At 57.6% G+C, this 20,485-nt stretch overlaps 1 protein-coding gene across 3 annotated transcripts in view; it reads left to right on the forward strand.

Annotated features, from left to right (window-relative positions):
* ANO1 (anoctamin 1) overlaps nucleotides 1-20,485 on the forward strand; it is an 89,990-nt gene that overhangs the window by 16,412 nt on the left and 53,093 nt on the right. For all 3 annotated transcript variants that reach the window (XM_027090101.1, XM_027090103.1, XM_027090102.1), the window contains exons 3-8: nucleotides 5,379-5,477; nucleotides 6,230-6,381; nucleotides 7,890-7,944; nucleotides 11,139-11,190; nucleotides 14,008-14,063; nucleotides 17,543-17,584. In XM_027090101.1, coding sequence (XP_026945902.1) covers nucleotides 5,379-5,477; nucleotides 6,230-6,381; nucleotides 7,890-7,944; nucleotides 11,139-11,190; nucleotides 14,008-14,063; nucleotides 17,543-17,584 — 456 coding nt within the window. The remainder of the gene's footprint in view (nucleotides 1-5,378; nucleotides 5,478-6,229; nucleotides 6,382-7,889; nucleotides 7,945-11,138; nucleotides 11,191-14,007; nucleotides 14,064-17,542; nucleotides 17,585-20,485) is intronic.

Consider the following 20,485-nt stretch of genomic DNA (forward strand, 5'->3'; position numbering starts at 1 on the left):
TCATGTCTTTAAAGTTCCCCAAGGGCAACTCTGCCCGGGTCCCAAGTAGGCAGACTAAAATCTGTGCCACTCTGGCTGCAGTTCTGACGTCCTCCTGTGTCTCTAGGCCCGTGGTGTGCCGGAGTCAGCTCTTTCTGGCTCATCAGGAATTCTGCCAGCCGGGTGTTAACACTTTGGTAGCTTGAGATAGGCCATGGCGGGAGTATTTACACTGTGGAAATTGGCAAATGCTGCAGCTACAGATCAGGCTGGTTTTTTCTTCCTGAGAGCAGGGGAGTTGTGGAGGGTTGCATACCTCACTGGCATCTCCTTACTGGCAACTCCCTGCTGTACGCCCATGTGTCTCCCTTTCCTTGGAGAGGTCAAGTACCTTCGAACGTGTCTGTTGAATTTTCACTTCTCATTATGACACTTTTTTATTTCTGCGAGCTCTGTTTGGTTCTTTTCCCAGTTGGCTGTGTCATTCTTTAATAGCTTCCTGTCCTTTGCAGAACCTTTCTGTCCTGAGGTTTATTTCTTTAAACAAGGTGAGCACAGTGGATTTATTATCCATCTAATCCTCGCAGAATCCCGAGGCTGAAGGCGTCACTTCTGCTGGTTCTCCTCCAGCCGTCTTCGTTCCTGGTGGGCCTGGCGCCCTTGCCCACTGACCACCACCCTTATGGAGCCCATGATCGGTGGGGGGAGTCCCCCAAGCCCAGGAGGAAGACGCCCTTGTCCAGAAAGGCTTGCATTCGTCACATCTGAGGGCATTATAGACAGAACCACCTTGAGCCAAGGCCACAGGCTGAGGTCCCCAGACCCACTGGGGCCGTGGCCTTTCGGACCAGGACTTCTCGGGAGGTCCTCATTCCCTCCCTTTCCTGCTCAGCGCCAGGACTGCCTTCCTTGTAATTCCCAGGGTTGGAGGAGGGAGCCCTTTCTGGGTCACCTGAAAGTGTCATCTCATGGGGGGCCGGCTCCATGGGGGAGGGTCTTCTGTTAGACTCCCCATCTTGGGCGGGCCTGGGGCAGAAACCTCCCTCCCCGCTCCCGCCCAAGTGTCTGCATCGGTAGAAACCCCTTGGATGGCATGGTCTTGGCATGGACATTTATTTTATTTATTTATTTTGTCCAGCATTTGGTGGCAGGCCGTTGCGGGACCCTGACCCCTGGCCCTCCCCACGCCCACGCCACGGTGCGCGGCCCCGGCAGTTCTGTGGCCTCCAACCTCCCCACACCAGAGGGACCAGAGTCAGGACAGAACCCACGGCTCTGGGGCATCTGGCTCAGGGAGGGGACCCGGCATCTCACGATTTCTTCCTGCAGGGGCGGGTTGCTGTCAGGCCGGGCACCAAGGTTTAAAACATCCTGTATGTGTTCTTGTCCAACCGGTCCCACGACCCCTTTCCCCAATCCTGCCAGATATTTCCCTGGGAGGGACCCCACTGCTCACGTAAACAGCGGAGCGTGTTTTCCCAGGGAGGCCAGCCCGGGCACTGGTCCTTGACCACCATCGAGAGAGCTCGCCACGGACTTGGAAGAATATATTTTGGGTCTTTGCATGCGGCTGAGCACTGGGCACAGAAATAAACTTGGGCCGTAACGGGAAAGAGGGGGTCTGCCTCACGGGGCCGTCCATGCTCACTTCTCGGTCATTTCATGGTGCCCCCAGGGCTTCCTGGAGCTGGGGAGGCGGCTTCAAGCTTCTTGGCCAAAGGAGTCCACGCAGGCGTGGTCTCACCAGCCTCGGGGCCACGGACAGAAGCCGTAGCCCCAGCCACGGGGCTGGATGGAAGTGTTAGGAGCACCAGGGACTCCCCCAGCTGTGAAGCAAGTCTTGTACTGCAAAGATTTGCAGATGAGCAAAAGGGGGTTCAGAGAGGTGGAGTCACTTGCTGGAGACAACACAGCAGCCCGCCAGGACTCAGACCCAGGCCGCCCAACCCATGGCCGCCCCCGGTGCCCACCCGACCTGCCCCTTGAGGGCAGCAGGAAGATCTCGGTTCCCCTTGCCCGAGCCCCCGGGCTGCCTCGTCTGCTCCACACTAGTCCACGCGCCGCTGAGTCCCCAGCCCTGGGCCGTGGTGTCAGGCTCCAGGCTCCCTGCAGGTGTGCCTCACGCCAGCCAGCACACCTCGAGCCTTGCGCGTCTGGTCGCTGTGCCCGAGCAGCCTGGTCCTGGAAGCAGCCTCAGGACCCAGCTCCTGGACCTGCTTCTTCGAAGCTTCCAGCCACCTTGATAAGCTCCCTGCACCAAGCCCCGTGGGGCTCTGACCTGCTGCTTCATGGTGAGTATCGTGGGCCAAGCGGCAGCTCCAAAAGCCGTCCTCCTGGAATCTGCAAATGGGACCTTATTCGGAAGAAGCGTCTCGGCAGATGTACGTCAGTTACTGATCTCTGCACCAGAGCATCCTGGATGCGTGTGGGCGCTAAATCCAATGACAGGCGTCTTTGGAAGAGAAAAGAGAGGGAGACTTGACACACAGAGGCACACAGGGGAGGAGGCTTGTGCAGATGGGCACAGAGGCTGGGGGGATATGGCCACAAGCCCAGGAAGGCCTGGGGTCCCCGGCGGCCCCTCCCCTGGAGAGAGCGCGGCCCTGCCCACACCTTGATCACAGACTTCTGGCTCCAGAACTGGAAGGGAATGAATCTGTGTTGTTAAAGCTGCCCAGTCTGTGGCCGTTGGCTGCAGCCTGCCCTGGACACTCACAGTGAACGTGCAGAGTGTGAACCTCTGGGCTCCAAGGTGAGGACAGTGGCAGGATCACCCTCACGGGCCTGTCGTGGGGTTAAGTGAGTTGATACGCACAGATGCCTGAAGCAGGGCCTGGCACGTAGCGAGCGCCCGGTGGGGCCCAGCCTCCTCTCCCCCCACCCGTCATCATCATTGTTAGGGGACTTCATCCGCTCGTTCAGTGGACATACGCAGCATCTATGCTGCCCCGACGTGGGCAGCAGGGCCAGTGAGCTGGGAGGCTCTGGACAGGACTCGCCTGCCTGCTGGGGCCACATAGACAAGGCCTGTGCGGTGACACTGAGGCCCCGGGGAGAGGCTCGCTCTTCTGGTTGTGGGGGGCATGGGCGCCTCTTCATCAGAGATGGAGAGATGAGCTGGAGTTCTCCCAGCAGGTGTGGCCCTTCTCTCGAGGTGAGGCAGGAGCCCCACGTCTCACTGGGGACCGAGGCTGGCGCTGGTCGAGTGCGTTTGGACCACGGAGGATTTTTTCCTAAAAATCAGTCCCAAGTGACTTTGACTCCGTTGCCTTTTGCCAAAACCCTGCAGTGATCCCATGAGCTGTGTACACTCTGAGGCTGGTGACGGGACCTGGGGCTCAGGGCCCAGCGCAGACCCGAGTCAGCCCCGTACCGAGTCCCGAGTGCCGGCCACACACACCCCCTGCCGTGGCCTGGCTCCCTTCTGCCAGGACCCCCGGAATTGTGGAAAGGTGAAGTGGGACCTCAACCTGGGGGCCCAGCGTGGGCTCCAAGCCCCCGGGGGTCCCCTTGAGACGGCTGGTGGACTGAGGACCCCACTGCCATAGGGCGGCTCTGTCTGAGGGGAATATTGTGTTTCTGTGCTTTTTGTTGCAATGGGGAACCCCAGTTATCTCGGGTGATTGGGAAGTCTGCTGGTGTTACCTGCGTCTTAGGTGGGGAAACGTGTTATCGCCACATTGATGCTATTCGCTCAGTAAAGGCAATCTCTTAAACACGAAAGGTGAGGGGAACACAGAAAACCAGAAAACTAGAGAGTTGTTGGGATGTGTGTGGTCTCACCCACGATTAAGAGTGTGTATGGCCCGCATGTGAACCCGGGTTCCCACACCCGCCAGCTGCAAGATGCCAGGCCCTGACTTTCCACCCCCAACCTTATTGAGGAGTAATTGACAAATATATTTGTGTATATTTAAAGTCTACACTGTGATGACTTCATTTACATAGACACCGTGGAATGGTTACCCAGATCGAGGTAATTAACTCACCCGTCACCTCACACAGTTAACTCGTGTGTGTGTGTGTGTGTGTGTGTGTGTGTGTGTGTGTGTGCACGCGCACGTGCACGCGCTGAGAACACTTTGATCTCTCAACATCTTTCAAGTATACGATACCATCTTAGTAAGTAGAGTCACCCTGCTGTTCATTAGGTCCTCGAAACTTAATCTTATAACTGAAAGCTGGTACCCTCTGACCTGTCTGCCCATTCTCATCCCCCCACCCAGCCCCTGGCAAACACCGTTCTACTCCACACCGTTTCTATGAAATCAGCATTTCTTTAATTCTACATATAAGTGATACCATGCAATGCTTGTCTCTCTGACCCATTTCACGTAGCAGAATGTCCTCCAGGTTCATCCATGTTGTCACAAATGACAGGATTTCCTTCTTTTTTATGGGTGAATAATACTGCGCTGTATATGGCTACACTCTCTTGATCTATTCATCCGTCCAAGGACACTCAAGTTGTTTCTGTGTCTTGGCTGTCGTGAGTAACGCTGAGTGAACGTGGGGGTGCTGATGTGGACGTGCTAATGTCATTTCCTGGGGATAACTACCCAGAGGTGGGATGCCTGGATCATTCGATGGCTCTAGTTTTAATTTGCTGAGGAACCTAGGCGGTGACTTAATCTCTCAAGCCTCAGTGTTCCCCTCCGTGAAAGGGGGGCAGTGGTCCTGCCTTTCCCATAGAGCTCGTTGGAGTCAGTTCTCGAAGCTCTTAGCTTGTGCGGTTCCTGGTGGGGCAGCACTCAGGGGCCCTCAGCTGCCCAGTCCTGTCATTCAGACACGCTGGACCAGAAATGACTTGTCCAAGTTCACAGCAGCTTAGTGGGCGCGGGGGGCTGGACTCGAATGCAGCGTTACCTCGAGTCCTCTCACATTAGGATAAAGGCAGTGCTGACCCAGGGAACCCGGAGGGTGGCCGGGTCCAGACAGAGGTGTGTCCTGACCCCACAGAGATGCCCAGAGGGGACCATCTTCACCATCACCTCCTCATCTCTGCTTGGGCACCCCAGGGACACTGAGTACATCCACTCAGTCGAAGGGCCTGGGCTCTCAGTTGTGCAAGGTCTTCTGTGTCTCAGGCCGCTCTGAGGCCCCTCGGCTACCCCTCTGAGAACTTCCCAGGTGTTGTGGGATCGGGGACCTCCCTCCAGGCACCCTCCCGGCCGTTTATCATTCCCTTGGGACCTGGGGGAGCCCTCTCGGCCCCGCAGCTTGCTTCGATCATCTGGAAGGAGGGGATTCTAGCAGTGCCTCAAAGCATCGTCAGAGGAGCCATGAGGTGACAGGCAGAGGCAGCTGCCCCGTAAACTGCTGTGGTCCCCGAAGGTGAAAATGGTTTTCAGCCCCAAACATCTGCCCACGCTGACCAAGGACCTCTCCCCTCTCTCTAGACGAAAATTCACGGGGTTGGATTTGTAAAAATCCACGCGCCCTGGAACGTGCTGTGCAGAGAGGCTGAGTTTTTGAAACTGAAGATGCCGACGAAGAAGGTGAGTGGTGACGTCCCTACTCCACAGGGGTCGTTTCAGGGCTGCCCGGCAGGAGCACGTCATCAGGAGGGTCTGAGTTGTTACGAAAGCCCAAGGGAGCTTCAGCCCCCCCACCCCCGGGAGGGCAGGAGGCCTCCCGTGTCCTGCGGGCGGAGAGTATAACCCGCTCCCCCAGAGATGCCGCAGGAGCCCGGGAATTTCTCATAGATACAAACACAGTGAAACTTCCCGCTCTGACCGTTCGTACTTTCAGTATTTCAGCTGATTTATCAGACTCATTTTAATCCCATTTCCTCGCTTGCTGGGGCTTTTCTTCTTAATGTCTGACAGCTTCAGGCTGGGAAGCGGTCTGCCAGTGCGTCCAAGGAGCTTAGCGAGGCGTCGGGTTTACTTTTGTCCTTGGGGAGGAAAGCAGGGGGGACGAAGCTGTTCTCGGGAGTGAGTCAGCTCCCAGCTTCTCAAAGCCTCCAGAATCCTTTGGATTACCTCTTTTTAAACAAAAATGAAGCTGGGGGAAGTTCTCTGGAATGTCCTAGAATTGCCCTTTTGGCTGGGATCTCCCGAAACTCTGAGCTTTCAGGCTCATCTAGAAACGCGGACGTGGAGGGGGCATCGTGGCCCATCCCCGCCCCCTGTTCCCAGGCCGGGCCGTCTCTGTGGCAGGGGGCTAGTTCCCTGCCCGTCTCAGAATAGATTCCCAGAGTCATGGTTCAGCAGATGACATGCGTCCCCCTTCCCTGCCTCGCCCGCAGCTGTATCACATTAATGAGACCCGTGGCCTCCTGAAAAAGATCAACTCTGTGCTCCAGAAGATGACGGACCCCATCCAGCCCAAGGTGGCGGAGCACAGACCCCAGACCACGAAGAGGCTCTCCTATCCCTTCTCCCGGGAGAAGAAGCACCTGTGAGTGGGGACCCCCCTCCCGCTTGCCCTTCCCGAGGGCCGCCCGCTGTGTGGTGATTCCAACCCGTGTTGGACTTGGTCCTCCGAGGCCAGAGGGAGTTCTCCAACCCCCAGTGAAGGGGGATTTCAGCCCCTGGAGCATATTCGCATAAGAGCTTGTGCTTCCTGAGCACAGAAGAGGCCCTGGAAACAATTTCCAAGGTCATTATTAACTGAGGAGTTAAGGGGACAACAAGTCTTGTCCTGCTGGGTGACACTTGGGAAAACTAACTTGAGCCCATGTGAGGGAAGGCCTGGGCCTGGGATTAAAGCCCCAAAGCAGTGGCCTGGGTACCCTCCCCCCGCCCCGCTCTGTCCCTCTTGGGATGTGTCCCGAGGAGTCGGGTCTGGTTAGCTGCACCTCCGGAAGGCTGCCGAGCTCTGGGCGCCAGGAACCGAGAAGCAGCCCCAGCTGGAGTCCTGAGGCCCCGGACTCGCAGCCAGCATGGCTGCCTGGCAGGGCTGCACCCATTCTGGAACCTTCCCTCCTCCCCTGCTACTGAGGGGCAGTGAGGCGTAGCCACCTGGGTCAGCGGCAGCTGCCAGGCCTCCGTGGGGCCTCACTGGGCAGAGCTGGAGCGAGGGCAGGGGTGGGAATAGAAAGCTTGGAGTCTGGGAATCCTGTGGGGATAGGATGACAAGCTCTAGGGGATGGGAGGCTCCTGGACACCCCTGGTCCCACAAGACATGAAGAGCGTCCGCTCAGAGCTGGGGCTTCCGCCCTGGCCAGGGCATTAGTCACAGGGCCGGGGCCACATGCCTCACTCGCTGTTTCCCGATCCTCCGGGGGATGAGACATAAGAGAGAAGGGAGTGGCTCCGGCCCAACTCCTCCCACCAGCGCCAGGACCCGGGCCCCCGCGCATTAGAGGGAGACGCCCTCTTTCCATGACCCCCAGGGCCCTGGCCACCTCCCTTGGCACCCCCTGCCTTGCCAGGCTTGGCTCACCTCCAGGCTCTGGGCCACCCCCAACCCCGAGTCGCCCTCCCCGGCTGTACGCTGAGTGTGTTGGGAATCGAATAACGTGTTCCAGAGACATCCCTCTGCCCTCAGGAAGCCTTAGGAAATCTCTGTGTGGCCCAGGACCTCAGGACGGAAACCATTTGGAAATTATAGGGAGACTGTCTTAAATAGTAAAGTGTCCGATGGTGGGATCACCCCAGGAGTGCTGCAGCAGAGACTAAAACTGCCCCCGAGGGTGTCATTGGAAGGAAGAGGGATCCTTGGCGAGGGAGGTCTGCCCCCGGGGTCACTTCCCACCCACGGGGGTCTCCCAGCCTCCCCGAGGGGTGAGAGGATGTACAGACTCTTCCAAATGCCCGGGGTCGGATCACACCCGGCGTGCGGACAGAGCTTCGTCAATTTCACGGTCACCGCTCGCGGGGGTAGTGTGGTCCCCCAAGGCCTCGGAAACCGGGAGCGCTGACTCCAGTGAGCTGTGTCTCTTTTTGTTCCCAAAATTTCAACAGATTTGACCTGTCTGACAAGGATTCCTTTTTCGACAGCAAAACCCGGAGTACGATAGTAAGTATCGCTCCCTCGTGGGAATCCATAGCTCCCCAGCAAGGTGGCCCCGGGAAACGGGATGATAATTTCATTTCAGCCGAGCTCCTCTGGGTGGAAGGGGCTCTAATTGTCTGTGACAGAAATAATTAGAATAATAAAACCAGCGGGCTGCGAGGGGCCCAGGGGATGGCGGGGGTGGAGCAGCAGGGAAGAAGCAGAGGGATTCCAGACCCGCTGGGTTATTTCAAAATGTTCCCGCATCTTTGCAGTTCCCAGCTCGCCTCTCCAGCCTCCTTGCCACTTGCCCTCGGTGGAATCTGTACGTCCCCACCTCTCTGGGGGTTTGTGAGCAGGCAGGCCTGGCAGGAGGGATGGGGTGGTGCAGGCAAAGGGACGAGGGTTTGGGTAGACTTCCAGAGCCTCGCCAGACGAGCAAACTGTGGCTTGAAACCTGACCAGGCCGCCCTGCCCTACTCCAGGTATTGGTTTAACGTTTATCCATCGGCCGCCACGTTGTCCACCAACAAGCTGGGCTGTGCACGGCTCAGGACCCAACTTCTGTCTGAACAAGTATTAACCTCTCAGCCCAGCTGCCACTTCTCTCTCTTCCTGGCCCAGAAAGCCCAGCCTGGCGAGCAGAGGGGCGGGGCTGGCAGGAGGCGGCGGCTTGACCTTGAGCAGATAACTGCGCCTCACAGCCACATCCTGAGACGGGCGGGCACCCAGGCACAGGACAGCGAGTGGTGTAGGCTGCCTTGGCGTGGGGGGCTCAGGCCACCGCCTGGACAGACAGAGCCCGGTCCCATCAACCCTGTGTCCCCTCCCAGCCTCGCGACTCGCACACGGGACGAGGTGGGGTCCTGCCCAAAGGGCAGCCGTGCGCCCACACCAAGGGTAACCTGGGTGCAGCACCGGGAACGTAGCCGCTGCTGTGGTTTTTATTATTGACCATGTTACTGATGAAACTAGCAATTAAGGCTCATAATTTATAATAAACAATGAGGAACTCGTTTATGCAAAAACGTCAGCAGCCGATGTAGCTCGAGGCTGACGTGTGGTCCAGGAGAGGTAAGCTCTCCCTCTTGGAAACCCACCGCGCAGGAGAACCAGACGCAGTTGAACCTGAACGGTTTCTCTTTTTCTCTGTCGTTTTGGGATGGGAGAGAATTGGAATGGCCAGCTGGGGAAACCGAGGCACGCGCTGCGTTTCCACACGTATGTGCGCCCCAGTTTTTACACGATCTGGAGCCACCAGGACGCCCCTGGAAGCGCAGGGCTGGGTGCAGATTCGTAAATGCATTCTCTTTTTTTTTTTACTTTTTTTACTTTATTGTTTTATTTTATTTTACTTTTTTGGCCACACCATGTGGCTTGCGGGATCTTAGTTCCCCGACCAGGGATCGAACCCGGGCCCCTGGCAGTGGAAGTGCGGAGTCCTAACCACTGGACTGCCAGGGAAGTCCCCATAAATTCACTCTTGCTGTCGGGGTGGTGGCCTGGGGTTGGGGTCGTATGTGAATGGAAGCTCTAGGCCCCCTCTCGTGGAGAATCCACTTTAAAATGGAGCTCAGACCAGGATCCCCAAGTCACAGAAGGCAATTCTATCCGAGCCAGTAAGTGTTACTGAACGAGCCATGACTCCGATTACCTCTGGGGTGGGGGGCACTCTCTCCCAGAGACCCTGAAGGCCTGTCTGTAAAACACCAATGCTCCAGAGAAACTCTTTGGTGACTCAAAACTTTGCCCTTGGTTAGTTGGACCCTGTGGTCTTGAGACCCAACGTCCTTCTAGACAAAGATATAACAGTCCCTCCTGTCTCCTTCCCTGTGCTGCTAGCGGCCCAGTGTGCAGGCGGGTAGGAGTCGGGATCAGCAAGGAACAATGGGGAGGGACCTGAGGTGCTGGTCTTAGGACTTGGATTTTCAGCCTGTAGGCACTAGGGAGCCATAGATGGTTGTGGAGCAAGGTCCTAGAAAGATCACTGCCAGTGGCCAGTCGTGGAAGGGCAGATGGAGGGTGGGTGTGGGATCACAGGGGTGGTTGTGAAGGGGGGCTGTGGCTGCACGTGGAAGGGAGGAGGTGGTTATGGGAGAATCAGCAAGGTCAGGATGAGGCCACTGATTAGATGCAAGAGATGCCAGGGAGAGAGCCAGCTAACTGGGTCATCCATCCATTCACTCATTCATCAGTCAGTTACTGAGCACGTGGTGTCTGCCCAAGATGGGCAGGAGGTGAGGGAGGCAACAGGCACATGGCAGGGGTGGAGTAATCCGGGACAAGAGAGCAGAGTTAGGGAACTGCCTGGAGGTCCAGTGGTTATAGGACAGGGCGCTTTCACCGCCAGGGCCCATGTTCATCCCTGGTCAGGGAACTGAGATCCTTCAAGCCGAGTGGGGCGGCCAAAAAAAAAAAAAGAGAGAGAGAGAGCAAAGTTAGAAGCCAGAGCAACAGGGACGGCGGCTGCCCGGCGACCTGTTGGTTAAGGTGGCTCTGTAGCCATTTAGCTCTCAGGGGAGAAGTACTTCTGGCAAAAGAAACAGCCGTGGTGAAGGCCCTGTGGCCTCAGGAGAGGGTTGGCGAGGGAGGGGGGCAGCCAGGAGGCCAGGCTGCTGGGACAGGGCTGGGCGGACGGAGAGGAGGAGAGACGGTCAGATGGCCCAGGGCCTGGGGGGAACCGGAGGGTGGGACCTCGGGGGAGTCTCGAGGGGTTAGAGTGCCCTGACCCACGTGTCTGTGGCATAGGGCCAATTCTTTTCACCCCATTTTGTGGGTGGAGAAACTGAGGCACGGAGCATGAGGTAGTTAGCGCAAGACCACACGGCTACAAGGACGCAGACCCAGGCAGGCAGACCCCCAAGCCGGGGCTCCTGAGGCGGCAAAGTGAAGTGTTTTGTTCGTAAAAGGGGCACAGGTTTCTAGAACATTCAGGGCCACACCCGAGAGTGGTCGTATCAGCGGAGTCCTCATGCCTCTGCATTCCAGCTCACCTCTCAGCCAAAAGGGGCGGAAACCCACCAGCAGAGTGCACAGGACCCCCGTACTCCTGCGCCCAAGCGCAGCGTGGGCCCTCCGAGGTGACCTTGTCCCCAAGAACGCCAATCCCGACCGCATCCTTGGGGCACGCAGGAGGCTGGCGCTGGTGACGGTCACCACCTCCCTTCCCGGTGACCCGTGATGGTGTAGCTCTGGTCCCCCCCTTGTCTCCACAACAGGTCTACGAAATCCTGAAGAGAACGACGTGTACCAAAGCCAAGTACAGCATGGGTAAGGGCGTGCCTGGGGCTCAGCGCTCCTCTCGCGGCGTAATCTTGCCGCTCCATCTTCTCCGTGGGAGGCGGGTGGCCGGCCTGGGGATTTTTAGAGGGTTTTGATTTAAGGCTGGTGTAACAGTCTCAGGCAGGAGGGCCGTTCCGGGACCAAGGGGCGGTTTTACGACCCTTTTAAGCACGAAAGGATCCTCCTCTCTGGCTTGAGGCATCTGTGGCGGCCTGTGGAGCCTCTCAACGCAGAGGCGGTAAATCCTGGCTGCTGGAAACTGGAGGGTGACCGAGGGGGTCTGACCCTCTCTTGACCTTCACAGTCCAGGGGGAGGTAGTTAGGGTTCCAGCCGGAGCAGCAGCCAGACACACGCACAGTCTAGAAGGTGCCCCACCCGGGCCGTGGCCTTGCTGGAAGGGGTGCCCCTCGACGTGTGCCCTTAGGCGGAACCTGCCGCAAAACTGGCCCCGCTGGGCTCCTCGGGTACCGGTTTACAGACCACCTCAACCACGGGTGCAAAACCTTCTCGATTACAGCGTGCAGAGGGAACCACCCCCCCCGCCCCGCGCCCCGCCATGCAGGTCCCTTGCCCACCACCGCAGGCCGAGTTTGCTAAACGTTTGCAAAACGTTTCAGGGCAAAGTGATGCCTTTTCCCGGCCTCTCCCCCCTTCCTGTCGAGCCGCTTTATGCCCCGCTGAGAGCGGAGCTCATGGCACAATCCTTCATGCTCTGGAAGCATCTGAAGCTCCGAGCCTGTGGTTCAGGAGAGATGCCCTTGCCTATGGGCTTCCCGGGAGAACTCAGATGCTCGCAGCTGAAGTCTGGGGCAGGCCCAGGATGCAGCGGGGGGCGGGGGAACGACACCTCCATGCTCAGCCAGGCTGCCCAGGGTGGCCAGTGGTCAGTCACGGGCCCACCCTCTGGGCCTGAAATTTCTAAGCCCGTGTACTAAGTCGTGGCGGGGGACACACTTTCAGGAGTCGAGAGGAGGCCAGGTAAACTGTCCCCGATGGAGCAAGGTCCTCCAGGGGGGCCCCAGCCACCAGAAGTGGGGAGAAGCATGGGTCTAGTCCCAGCGATGCATCTCAGAAGTCAGTCTCCCTTTAGCGCCCCTGTGGGGTCCCTTCTGGTGGAGACTCGTGCGGTCGCTGTGAAGGTTTGCAGAGAGTCCAGGGTCTGGCCCTTCTCAGCTGAGCTGATCCCCGCCCCGGGCCATGCTGTGGCCAGTTCCCTGGCAGCGCTGGTTCCCAGAGCCAGTGATGAAGCAGAGAGATGGGGGGGCCTTCTCTGCACCCCATTTCACACTGGCCTCGTCTGCGAGCCCTCCTGACCTCCAGATTCATGGATGGGTTCGGTCCCCCACCAGCCTCTGTGCCAGGAAGGTCCCTACCCTCAGGGAGCTTCCATTCCGGAGGATGGAAACAGATGAGAGCTGACAAGGTAAACCAGAAGACAGTCTTGCAGGCTGAGGGAGATGGGGAGTGATGGGGGATGTAGAACCAGTGATCAGAGGTCCTTCTGATGAGATGACATTGGAGGGGTGAGGCTTCCGGGTAGAGGGCGCACCTGTGGCAGCACGGTGTTGAGAGCATTCGAGGGGCAGTGGGGGGGCTCAGTGAACCTGAATCCGGCCCCTTGTTCATTTTTTACTGCAGCTGAACTTTCCACTCATGGGGCTTTGGCCACGAGCTCCCACCTGGCTCCGGTTTGGATTTCTAAGTGTCCCTAGGTGCCCTGACCATTCCAGATCACTAGCTGGGGAGATGGTCTATTTTTAAGTGGATTTCAGGGAGTGCCTTTCCCGCCAGTGTCACAGCAGAGTAGTCAAGAGTGGGCTGGCCAGGCCACTGAAAAATCTGACCCCCTTACCACCTAGAAAGCCTCTTCATCCAGGCAGAGGGTTCTGTGACCGGCAAAGGGCTTCGTGGAAGCTCCTGGGCAGCCCTGGCCCCCAAGGATGTGTGCGAAACAAGATCAGATCTCTGGGAAGCCCCAGACCCATGCGTGGCCGGGCTCTGCCTTACCCCCTCACGACGCTGTCTTCTGGGGCTGGGTGCCCGAACCCACACCTCTGGATTCTAGGAGGTGCAGGTGTGGTTATTTTTATCCTGCTCCCAGCGCGGGGCTTCAGGCAGCAAACAAGGGGCCCGGCCATCGTTCCCCTGCCCCCAGGAGTGCTGGACTGTGAGTGAGCGCTTTGCCCCCCAAATGCAGCTTTGATCCTTTCAGGCCCTTTTGCATGTAACTAATAGCCGGATGTATAAACAGGGCAAGGAGAGGGAAGAAAGAAGGACTCTGCCCTTTTAAGTAAAAGGCGAAAATGTGGTAAATACGGTAAGTGCCTCTGCCCCCGCGTGGGGCACGCAGGCCTCCTCTCTGGCTTTTCCAATCAACCTAAAATCTAATTCCAAATTGTATGCGTGTTTTCTGACACCATCAATTTTTCCATCCATATTTTTCTCATGATTCAGCTTTTCTAACCACTTACAATCCCCCTTCCTCACCTGCAGGTTTGCCCTCCAGCAGGCGGGGGTAGCTGGTGAATCGCAGGTTTGGGGGTACCTCCTTCCTCCCAGATGTAACTTCCTCTCGGGGTTTCCTCTGTGTCTTCCTAATTCTGCCAATAGAGCATGTTTTTATCATCTCCTAGTCGAACCCGGGGAGGAAACCCCAGAAAGGTGGTCGGGCTCTGTGCAACCAGGTGTGGCTCGCTTTGAGAAAATTCTCGGTGATGGAGACAGCCCTGGGACCGCTCTGATTGAACACGGAGCCGTTGGAGACCGGCCTGGTCCGTAATCCTCTCTCTGCCTTTGTTTTCAAGGCATCACGAGCCTGCTGGCCAATGGCGTTTACTCGGCAGCCTACCCACTGCACGATGTAAGTAACCTTGACAAACACAGTTCATCTCTGCGCGTCATTTGATTCTCCAAACCCCGAGGGAGCTCTCGTTATCCTGTGGTCGGGGCTTCCTGCTTTGACGCTCCTGTGAACGTCAGCCGCTCCCGGCCTTTCCTGGTTCCCCAGGTGGGGACCAGAGTCACACACAGAGCCATCTATGCTTACTGAATCATTCCACCAAGACAGGGGCACTTGTGGCAGAAACTCTGCACGGCCGTATCTGAACTTCACGGCCAGCTGGTCCACAAGGAGTTTCCCTGGCTCCGTCTCCCCTACCCCACCCCACCCCACCCGGGCTCTGGCAGAATGACCAGAGAGCTCTGTTTTGTATCTATTTCTGCAGAGCAAGTGGCCAGTTTCCTGAACCGAATGTCCAAATCCCACTGGTATCCCCCTGACAAATATAGCCTGTGGCCACGGCCGCGTTGTCTTGGCTTGGGATAGAGAGAGAGAAGATTCTCTTCTTATTGTCTCTATGGAAACAAGGACTAGAGTTCAACAGGGCACTGGGGATGGGCCATGGGGCCTGAGCAGTGTGGGAACTCCGGACAGAGGATCTCTGGAACTTTCCAAATGTGCGTTACTGCAAAGGCTAGGAGAGAGAGAGGACAGGCATGGGGGCCCGGGGACCCAGATTCTAGTCCTGGCCGCTCACGCCTCTGTGACCTCGAGCAGAGGCAGCCCCTGTCCTCTCTGAGCCCCAGTGCCCCCATCTGCAAGTTAGAAATAATACCTGCCCTGTCCAGTTGCCAGGGCTGCAGAGGGTGTTAGCAGGAATTCAGAAACAGAAGGGCTTTCAGTAAGACGCTGGACGAACGGGGGGTGGGGCCGGACAGCAAAGGGCTGTCCACCCGGACCGTAGCCTCAGAGGGAAGGATGCTCAGACGACCTGCCGCAGTCCCCCGTCACTCACTGTGAGGATGTGGGCTCGACTGATCCCGTTTTCCCACCTCTGTGCCTCTGTTCATGCTGTTCCTTCTGTCTGCAGTGCTCTTCCCTCCTCCTCTGCCTGGACGACCCCTCCCCAGGGCCAACAAAGCATCCCCATGGAGCCTTCCCTTCCCCGCCTCCCCGGCACTGTTGAGTCTTTCCCTCTGGACCTCCATGCTCCCTGTCCCACAAAGACAACACTGTTGGGCCGCCGTTCATTACGCTGCATCTCGTGGAAGCCTCTGCATCTAGTAGGCGCTCAATAAATGCAGCGCGGGGTTAAGTCCAGGTGTCTTGGTGATTGGCCTGTTGTGGGATGAATGCTTCGAGGGAGGACTCGGACCCCGCAGGTCCCGGCGGGCGCTTCCGGCTTCTCCCTGGAAGGTGCCTCGCTCCTCCGTCCCACCTGTGCCGCGCAGGTTTGCTCAGCCCTGAGCTGTCACTCCTGCCAAGATGTCAGGGACGGAAGCCGAAATGTTTCAGGGCCTCCCTGCCTGTTTGATTCAGCCCTTCAAGTCTTGAAAGGGAAAGGGGAAAGGTCCACATTTCTGAGCACCTACTGTATGCAAAGAACTGTGTCTAGCAGGAGCTTTATCTCCTTTAATCCGGGGCAAACACGGAGGCTCAGAGAGCTTTAGTGACTCGCCCAAGTTCACACAGTCCCTGTGGAGGAGCTGGGGCCAGAAGCCAGCCCTGGCCGCACCACCCCTGCGTCCTCCCCCGGAGGCCGACGCACCCCTTTTCTCAGGCTTCGCTGCCACCTTTGTCTTAGGAATCAATTCTAGCAGCAGTTTAAACCGATGAGTCCAAGGCTTCCACTGAGCCCCCAAAAAGCACCTCCAAGGTCCTCCTGTTAGAAACTCCTTGCACACCATCGTCTTTGTCCCTTACACAGCAGTAGGGAAGCCCGCCACGCGGGGTTTGTTCCCACTTTACAGATGGGGAAACTGAGGCTGCGGCTGCTCAAGCAGCTTGCCCACGCGCACACGGCCGAGGAGTGGAGCCCAGACCCTCTGGCTCTGCTCCCAGGGCTCTTTCCAGCGGGATGATGGATCTCAGTCATCTCGAGGGAATATGAAGTTTTACATCCACGAATTTTCCGTACAGCGGGTGGACACACACCCCGTTAAGTACCAAAGCTGCTGTTCAAATATCTGGGGAGATAAATCCTCTGAAGCTGGCCCTGTGGACCCCACGCCTTAAACAGAGGATGCCGGCTGTTGCGAGGCTGCACCTGGCCTCTGGCAGGCAGCAGGCCCCTTCCGCGCGTGTACGCTTCTCACCGTCTGCCTCTCACCTCTGAGCTGTCCTGGTCGCATCTCAGTGCGTGGCCCAGAGCATCCCACCCTCTCCAGGGCCTTGCTTGCTGCGTTCACTCACTCATTCATTCATTCAACGAGAGCGTCTGCCAGGCCAGGGGCCGGGGTCATTGCCAAGCAGACAGCAGCCTGTTAGGACGGCACATAGGGGAAGAGCCTTCTACTCCATAACCAGCATTCGAATCCAGAGAAGGACTTGGCGTTTCAGCCACTGCTGGGTGGCTGTTTGGCTTCCTTCCTGGTTGGCATCTGACTCCTTCAAGGTCACCGGCTAGCTGACCTCTACAGAGATGAGGTGCTGCTGGAATCGTGGGCCCATCTTAGACAAGAGGGAAAACTCTGGGAAGGGGATAGGTTGGGTTGGGTGGAGAGGGCCCCTGAAGACCCGGGGGGGAATTTGGTTAAACTGCTCCCAGAGCATCTTCATGCAAAGACCACAGGAATCGGTTGCCCACCTGGTGGTCAAGTTCTCCCTGCCTGGAGGGGGCTGGCGGGGCTGGGAGGGGGGTCACGGAAGGAGCTGGTGAGAGGAGCGGGCACCGGCAGACCTCCCAGAGCCCTCAGAGCTTTATCTGCCCGGCAGTCCTCAGGACCGGTTGGCCAGGCTTCTAGTCATCAGTGTCACCCGTTGGAATACTGGGCTAGCTTTCGACCTTTAGACACTCCTTCTCTTCCATTGGATTTGGAGGCCTGGATCCAAGTCCCAGGTCTGACCGGATTTTTCTGTCTCTCCCAGGAATGTCAGTTTGCTCCTCTGAGCCTCGGTGTTCCCATCTGTAGAATGGGAGCATTGGACTCACCGATCTGTATGCACTGGGATCATCTAACTCATGGTCCCTCCTGGGACACATGAGAGGAAAGGGGGCACCACCCTAGTGGGGCCTGGGATGAGACTCCAGGACCCTCCTGGCAGAGTGGGATGCACGTTCACCCTGTTGACAATCCCTCCAGCCCCTGAAGCCCCCTTTCCTCTGTGTCACCAGTTCCAAGGACCTGACCGCATTCCCATCCTGGACGTCGTCTCTGTGTCGAGGGGAAGGCGCTTCGGGCTTTCCCGGGACACTTTTTATCCTAGGAGGAGGGAGCCTGGGCGCCCTTCCGCACTGTGTGAAGTTCTGTCCTGGGACTAGCTCACCTGCGTAGTGGGGGCAGCTGGAGTGCATGTCTGGAAAGGTTACAGGACAGTAAGACACCTTTCTCTCTTTACAGGGAGACTATGAAGGGGAGAACGTGGAGTTCAACGACAGGAAGGTATGTGCTACAGAGGCAGGAGACCGCTCCTTGGGGTCTGGGGGTCTGGGGGCCAGCAGGGGACAGGGCTCGGTGGTCACGGCACTGCAGCCCCACATCTGAGCGAGAAGGTTGGTGAACTCACCTCGTTGGACTGTTTTCCTCTCTGATTCTCAAAAGCATCCTTGGCAGGTTGAGCGTGTGAAGGGAAGGGACGTGCCCCCCGCCTGCCCTTCCTTCCTGCACTGACCTGGGCAGCTTCAAACCCATGTCTCACTGGATCGGTCAGAACCTCCAGGGCTTTTTGCCGACCTTTGGCCTAATCCTGCCTGGCTTCCGGGAGAATAACTCTGGGAGCCACGGGGCCAGCACCTGGAGTGCACCAGCCCCCAGCAGCACGCGGGAACACGATGCATGGTGGTCAAGCTAGTTTCTCAAACTCACTTGACCTGGAACCCTTTTTAATGGGAAAGTTATGGAGCTGGTGTCCCATGAGACACACTGTGGGAAATGTCTAGTGATCCTTTATTCTTCAATGGTTCTCCCTAATTCCACCCACCCAGGCTCTCAGGAAGCTCTGGTCCTGCACCCACCCCACATCCGCGCCACCACAGCCAGTTCTCCTTCCCTCGCGTGCCCACACCCGGATCCCAGCCTCCCTGCCTCCACATGAGCCTATCCCAGCTCCCCAACAAGCCCTGCCCTCCCTCACCTCAGGGAGCAGCCCTCCCTGGGCTCTGCGTTCCTTTCAGCCCCCTTTGTCCCATCTCTTGCTCCCCAAGAACGGATCCTTCCAAGGTGCCGGGTAGGGATGTTTCCCTGAGAACCTCACAATGGAGGCCTTGTCCCAAATTGCAAGGCCCGGGAGACTCTGCGTGTGGAATGCTCTGTTCCCACCTCCCTCCAGCCCCCCATATGTGTTTTTAAGCCTCCGGTACTTGATACAACTCGCCTGCCCGCCCGCCCGGGAATCCAGCTGAAGATGCTATCTGATTTAGCACAAAAATTACATATTTGGTTATTTTTAGTGTAACATCTGGCATTCGTCTGAGAGCCCGTGACTTGCAAATCTCCTCCATCCCATCCACGGGCCTGCCCTGCACCAAGCCTGGCCTCAGAGCCCAGCCCCCTTCGTCCCTCTGCAGCCCTCTGCCACTGCCTGATGCCCTTCCTCCACAGAGACCCTCTTCTGGCCGTTCAGCCTCCAGGGCCCAGGCCCCTCCGCCCTAATCTCCCACCCTCTTCCCCACGCTGCAGCCGCACTGCCGCCTTTCTAATCTAAAGACAACTTGGCCGATGGTCGCGTCAGTGCCAAGACTGTCTCATTCAGTTATTACTCAGGAACGATTTACTGGGCACCATAGTGTGCCGGCCCAGCAGACAGCTCCAGGTTTATCCAGACCCAAAAGCTCTGTGCCTGGAATGCGGCCCGCTTTCCACCCCGCTCTCCTCACTTAACGTTATGTCCCAGCCATGAATACAAAGACTGGTCCATGATCAGGGAGAATTGGACGAGTGGATGGACGGATGGGTGGGTGGATGGGTGGACAGATGGACTGACAGATAGATGGACGGGTGGATGGATGGAGGGAGGGAGGGATGGCTGGATGATGAGTAGTGGTGGGTGGATGGAAGGAAGGAAAGAAGGAAGGGAGGAAGGGGGAATGCCCCAGACACGTGTTTGTGTCCTAACTCAGAGAACTCTTTCTCCCGTGGTCGCTGCATCTAAAGTGATCTGGTTCTGAGTATTCTGCTTTCACGATGACAATATCTGTGGCATCCCGTCAGTGGCAGGAGCCCCAAGTGCCCGAGGACAGAAGGGGGGACGTAGCCAAGCAAGGCCCTGGTCCTGTGCTGAGCTGGCAGAGCAGGGGCACGGTAGGGATATTTCAGCAGAGGCAGGCCTGGGCCAGGGCTGAGCAAGGCCACAGCTGTTGGCCTGATCTTCGGGCCACAAACGCTCGGGGCCTTGGGGCCAAGTGCTCCTTCCTCCAGGATTGGGGGGCGGGAGGGTTACTCCAGGTGTGGATTGAGGTGGCCTCATTCCTATACTGCACTGAGAGCCACGGGGCCCTGGCCCAGCATTCATTCATTCATTCATTCATTCAACAATTACTTACTGGAAACCTGTTATCTGGCCTGTTTGAGAAGCTGGGGAAGACACAGACCAGACAAACCTGGCCTCCGTCCTAGGGGGAGACAGCAAGGGTTGAGTACATACACAGTAATTAAGGACAGCGTCAGCGCTGTGATGGACCTGCCCAGCCACATGGGCCCAGGTGGGAGGTCTGGGCAGGAGAGATGCCGGTGGAGGGAACCAGGATCCCTCTGAGGTCCAGGTGCTGGAAGGCTCCCAGGGTCACAGTGACCAGAGCCACCGGTGCCCAGCTGACCTGCCCCAGGGCCCCCGACACCTCCCACCTGCTCACAGACTGAGGGGCCCCCAGAGTTCTGCCAACCGTAGCCGGGAAATCTGATGCTTCGTTTCCTTACGCTGACAGCTACAGGGTGATTGATGTTCTCTTCCTGGCAGGAAGAAAAGTCCACCGAGGTAAAGTGGTTTATGTAGAAAGCTGGAGTGTGCCCCATCTGCCACATCTCTCAGGGGATGGTGGCTTTTGCCTGCTGTGGCCAGTCCCAGCGGGGAGGCCCGGGAACAGGGTGACCAGCATGACGAGGACAAGCCTTCCAGAGCCTCTGTCCGTGCCTCCCCTCCCCCGCGGCAATCTCCACTCCCTCCCTTTCCATCCCAGGGTCTCTGCCCTCATTCCTCCCCACTCCCTCCCTGCCTCCCATCTCGCTGCTCTGATGCTCCCCCAGCTGGTCTATGGTGTAACTTTCAGCTGACTTTCTTTTTTTTTTTTTTTAATCTTTATTGGAGTATAATTGCTTTACAATGGTGTGTTAGTTTCTGCTTTATAA

Source organism: Aethalodelphis obliquidens, unplaced genomic scaffold, assembly GCF_003676395.1.
Source record: "Aethalodelphis obliquidens isolate GAN/ISIS:26980383/991018 unplaced genomic scaffold, ASM367639v1 scaffold69, whole genome shotgun sequence".
NCBI lineage: Eukaryota > Metazoa > Chordata > Mammalia > Artiodactyla > Delphinidae > Aethalodelphis > Aethalodelphis obliquidens.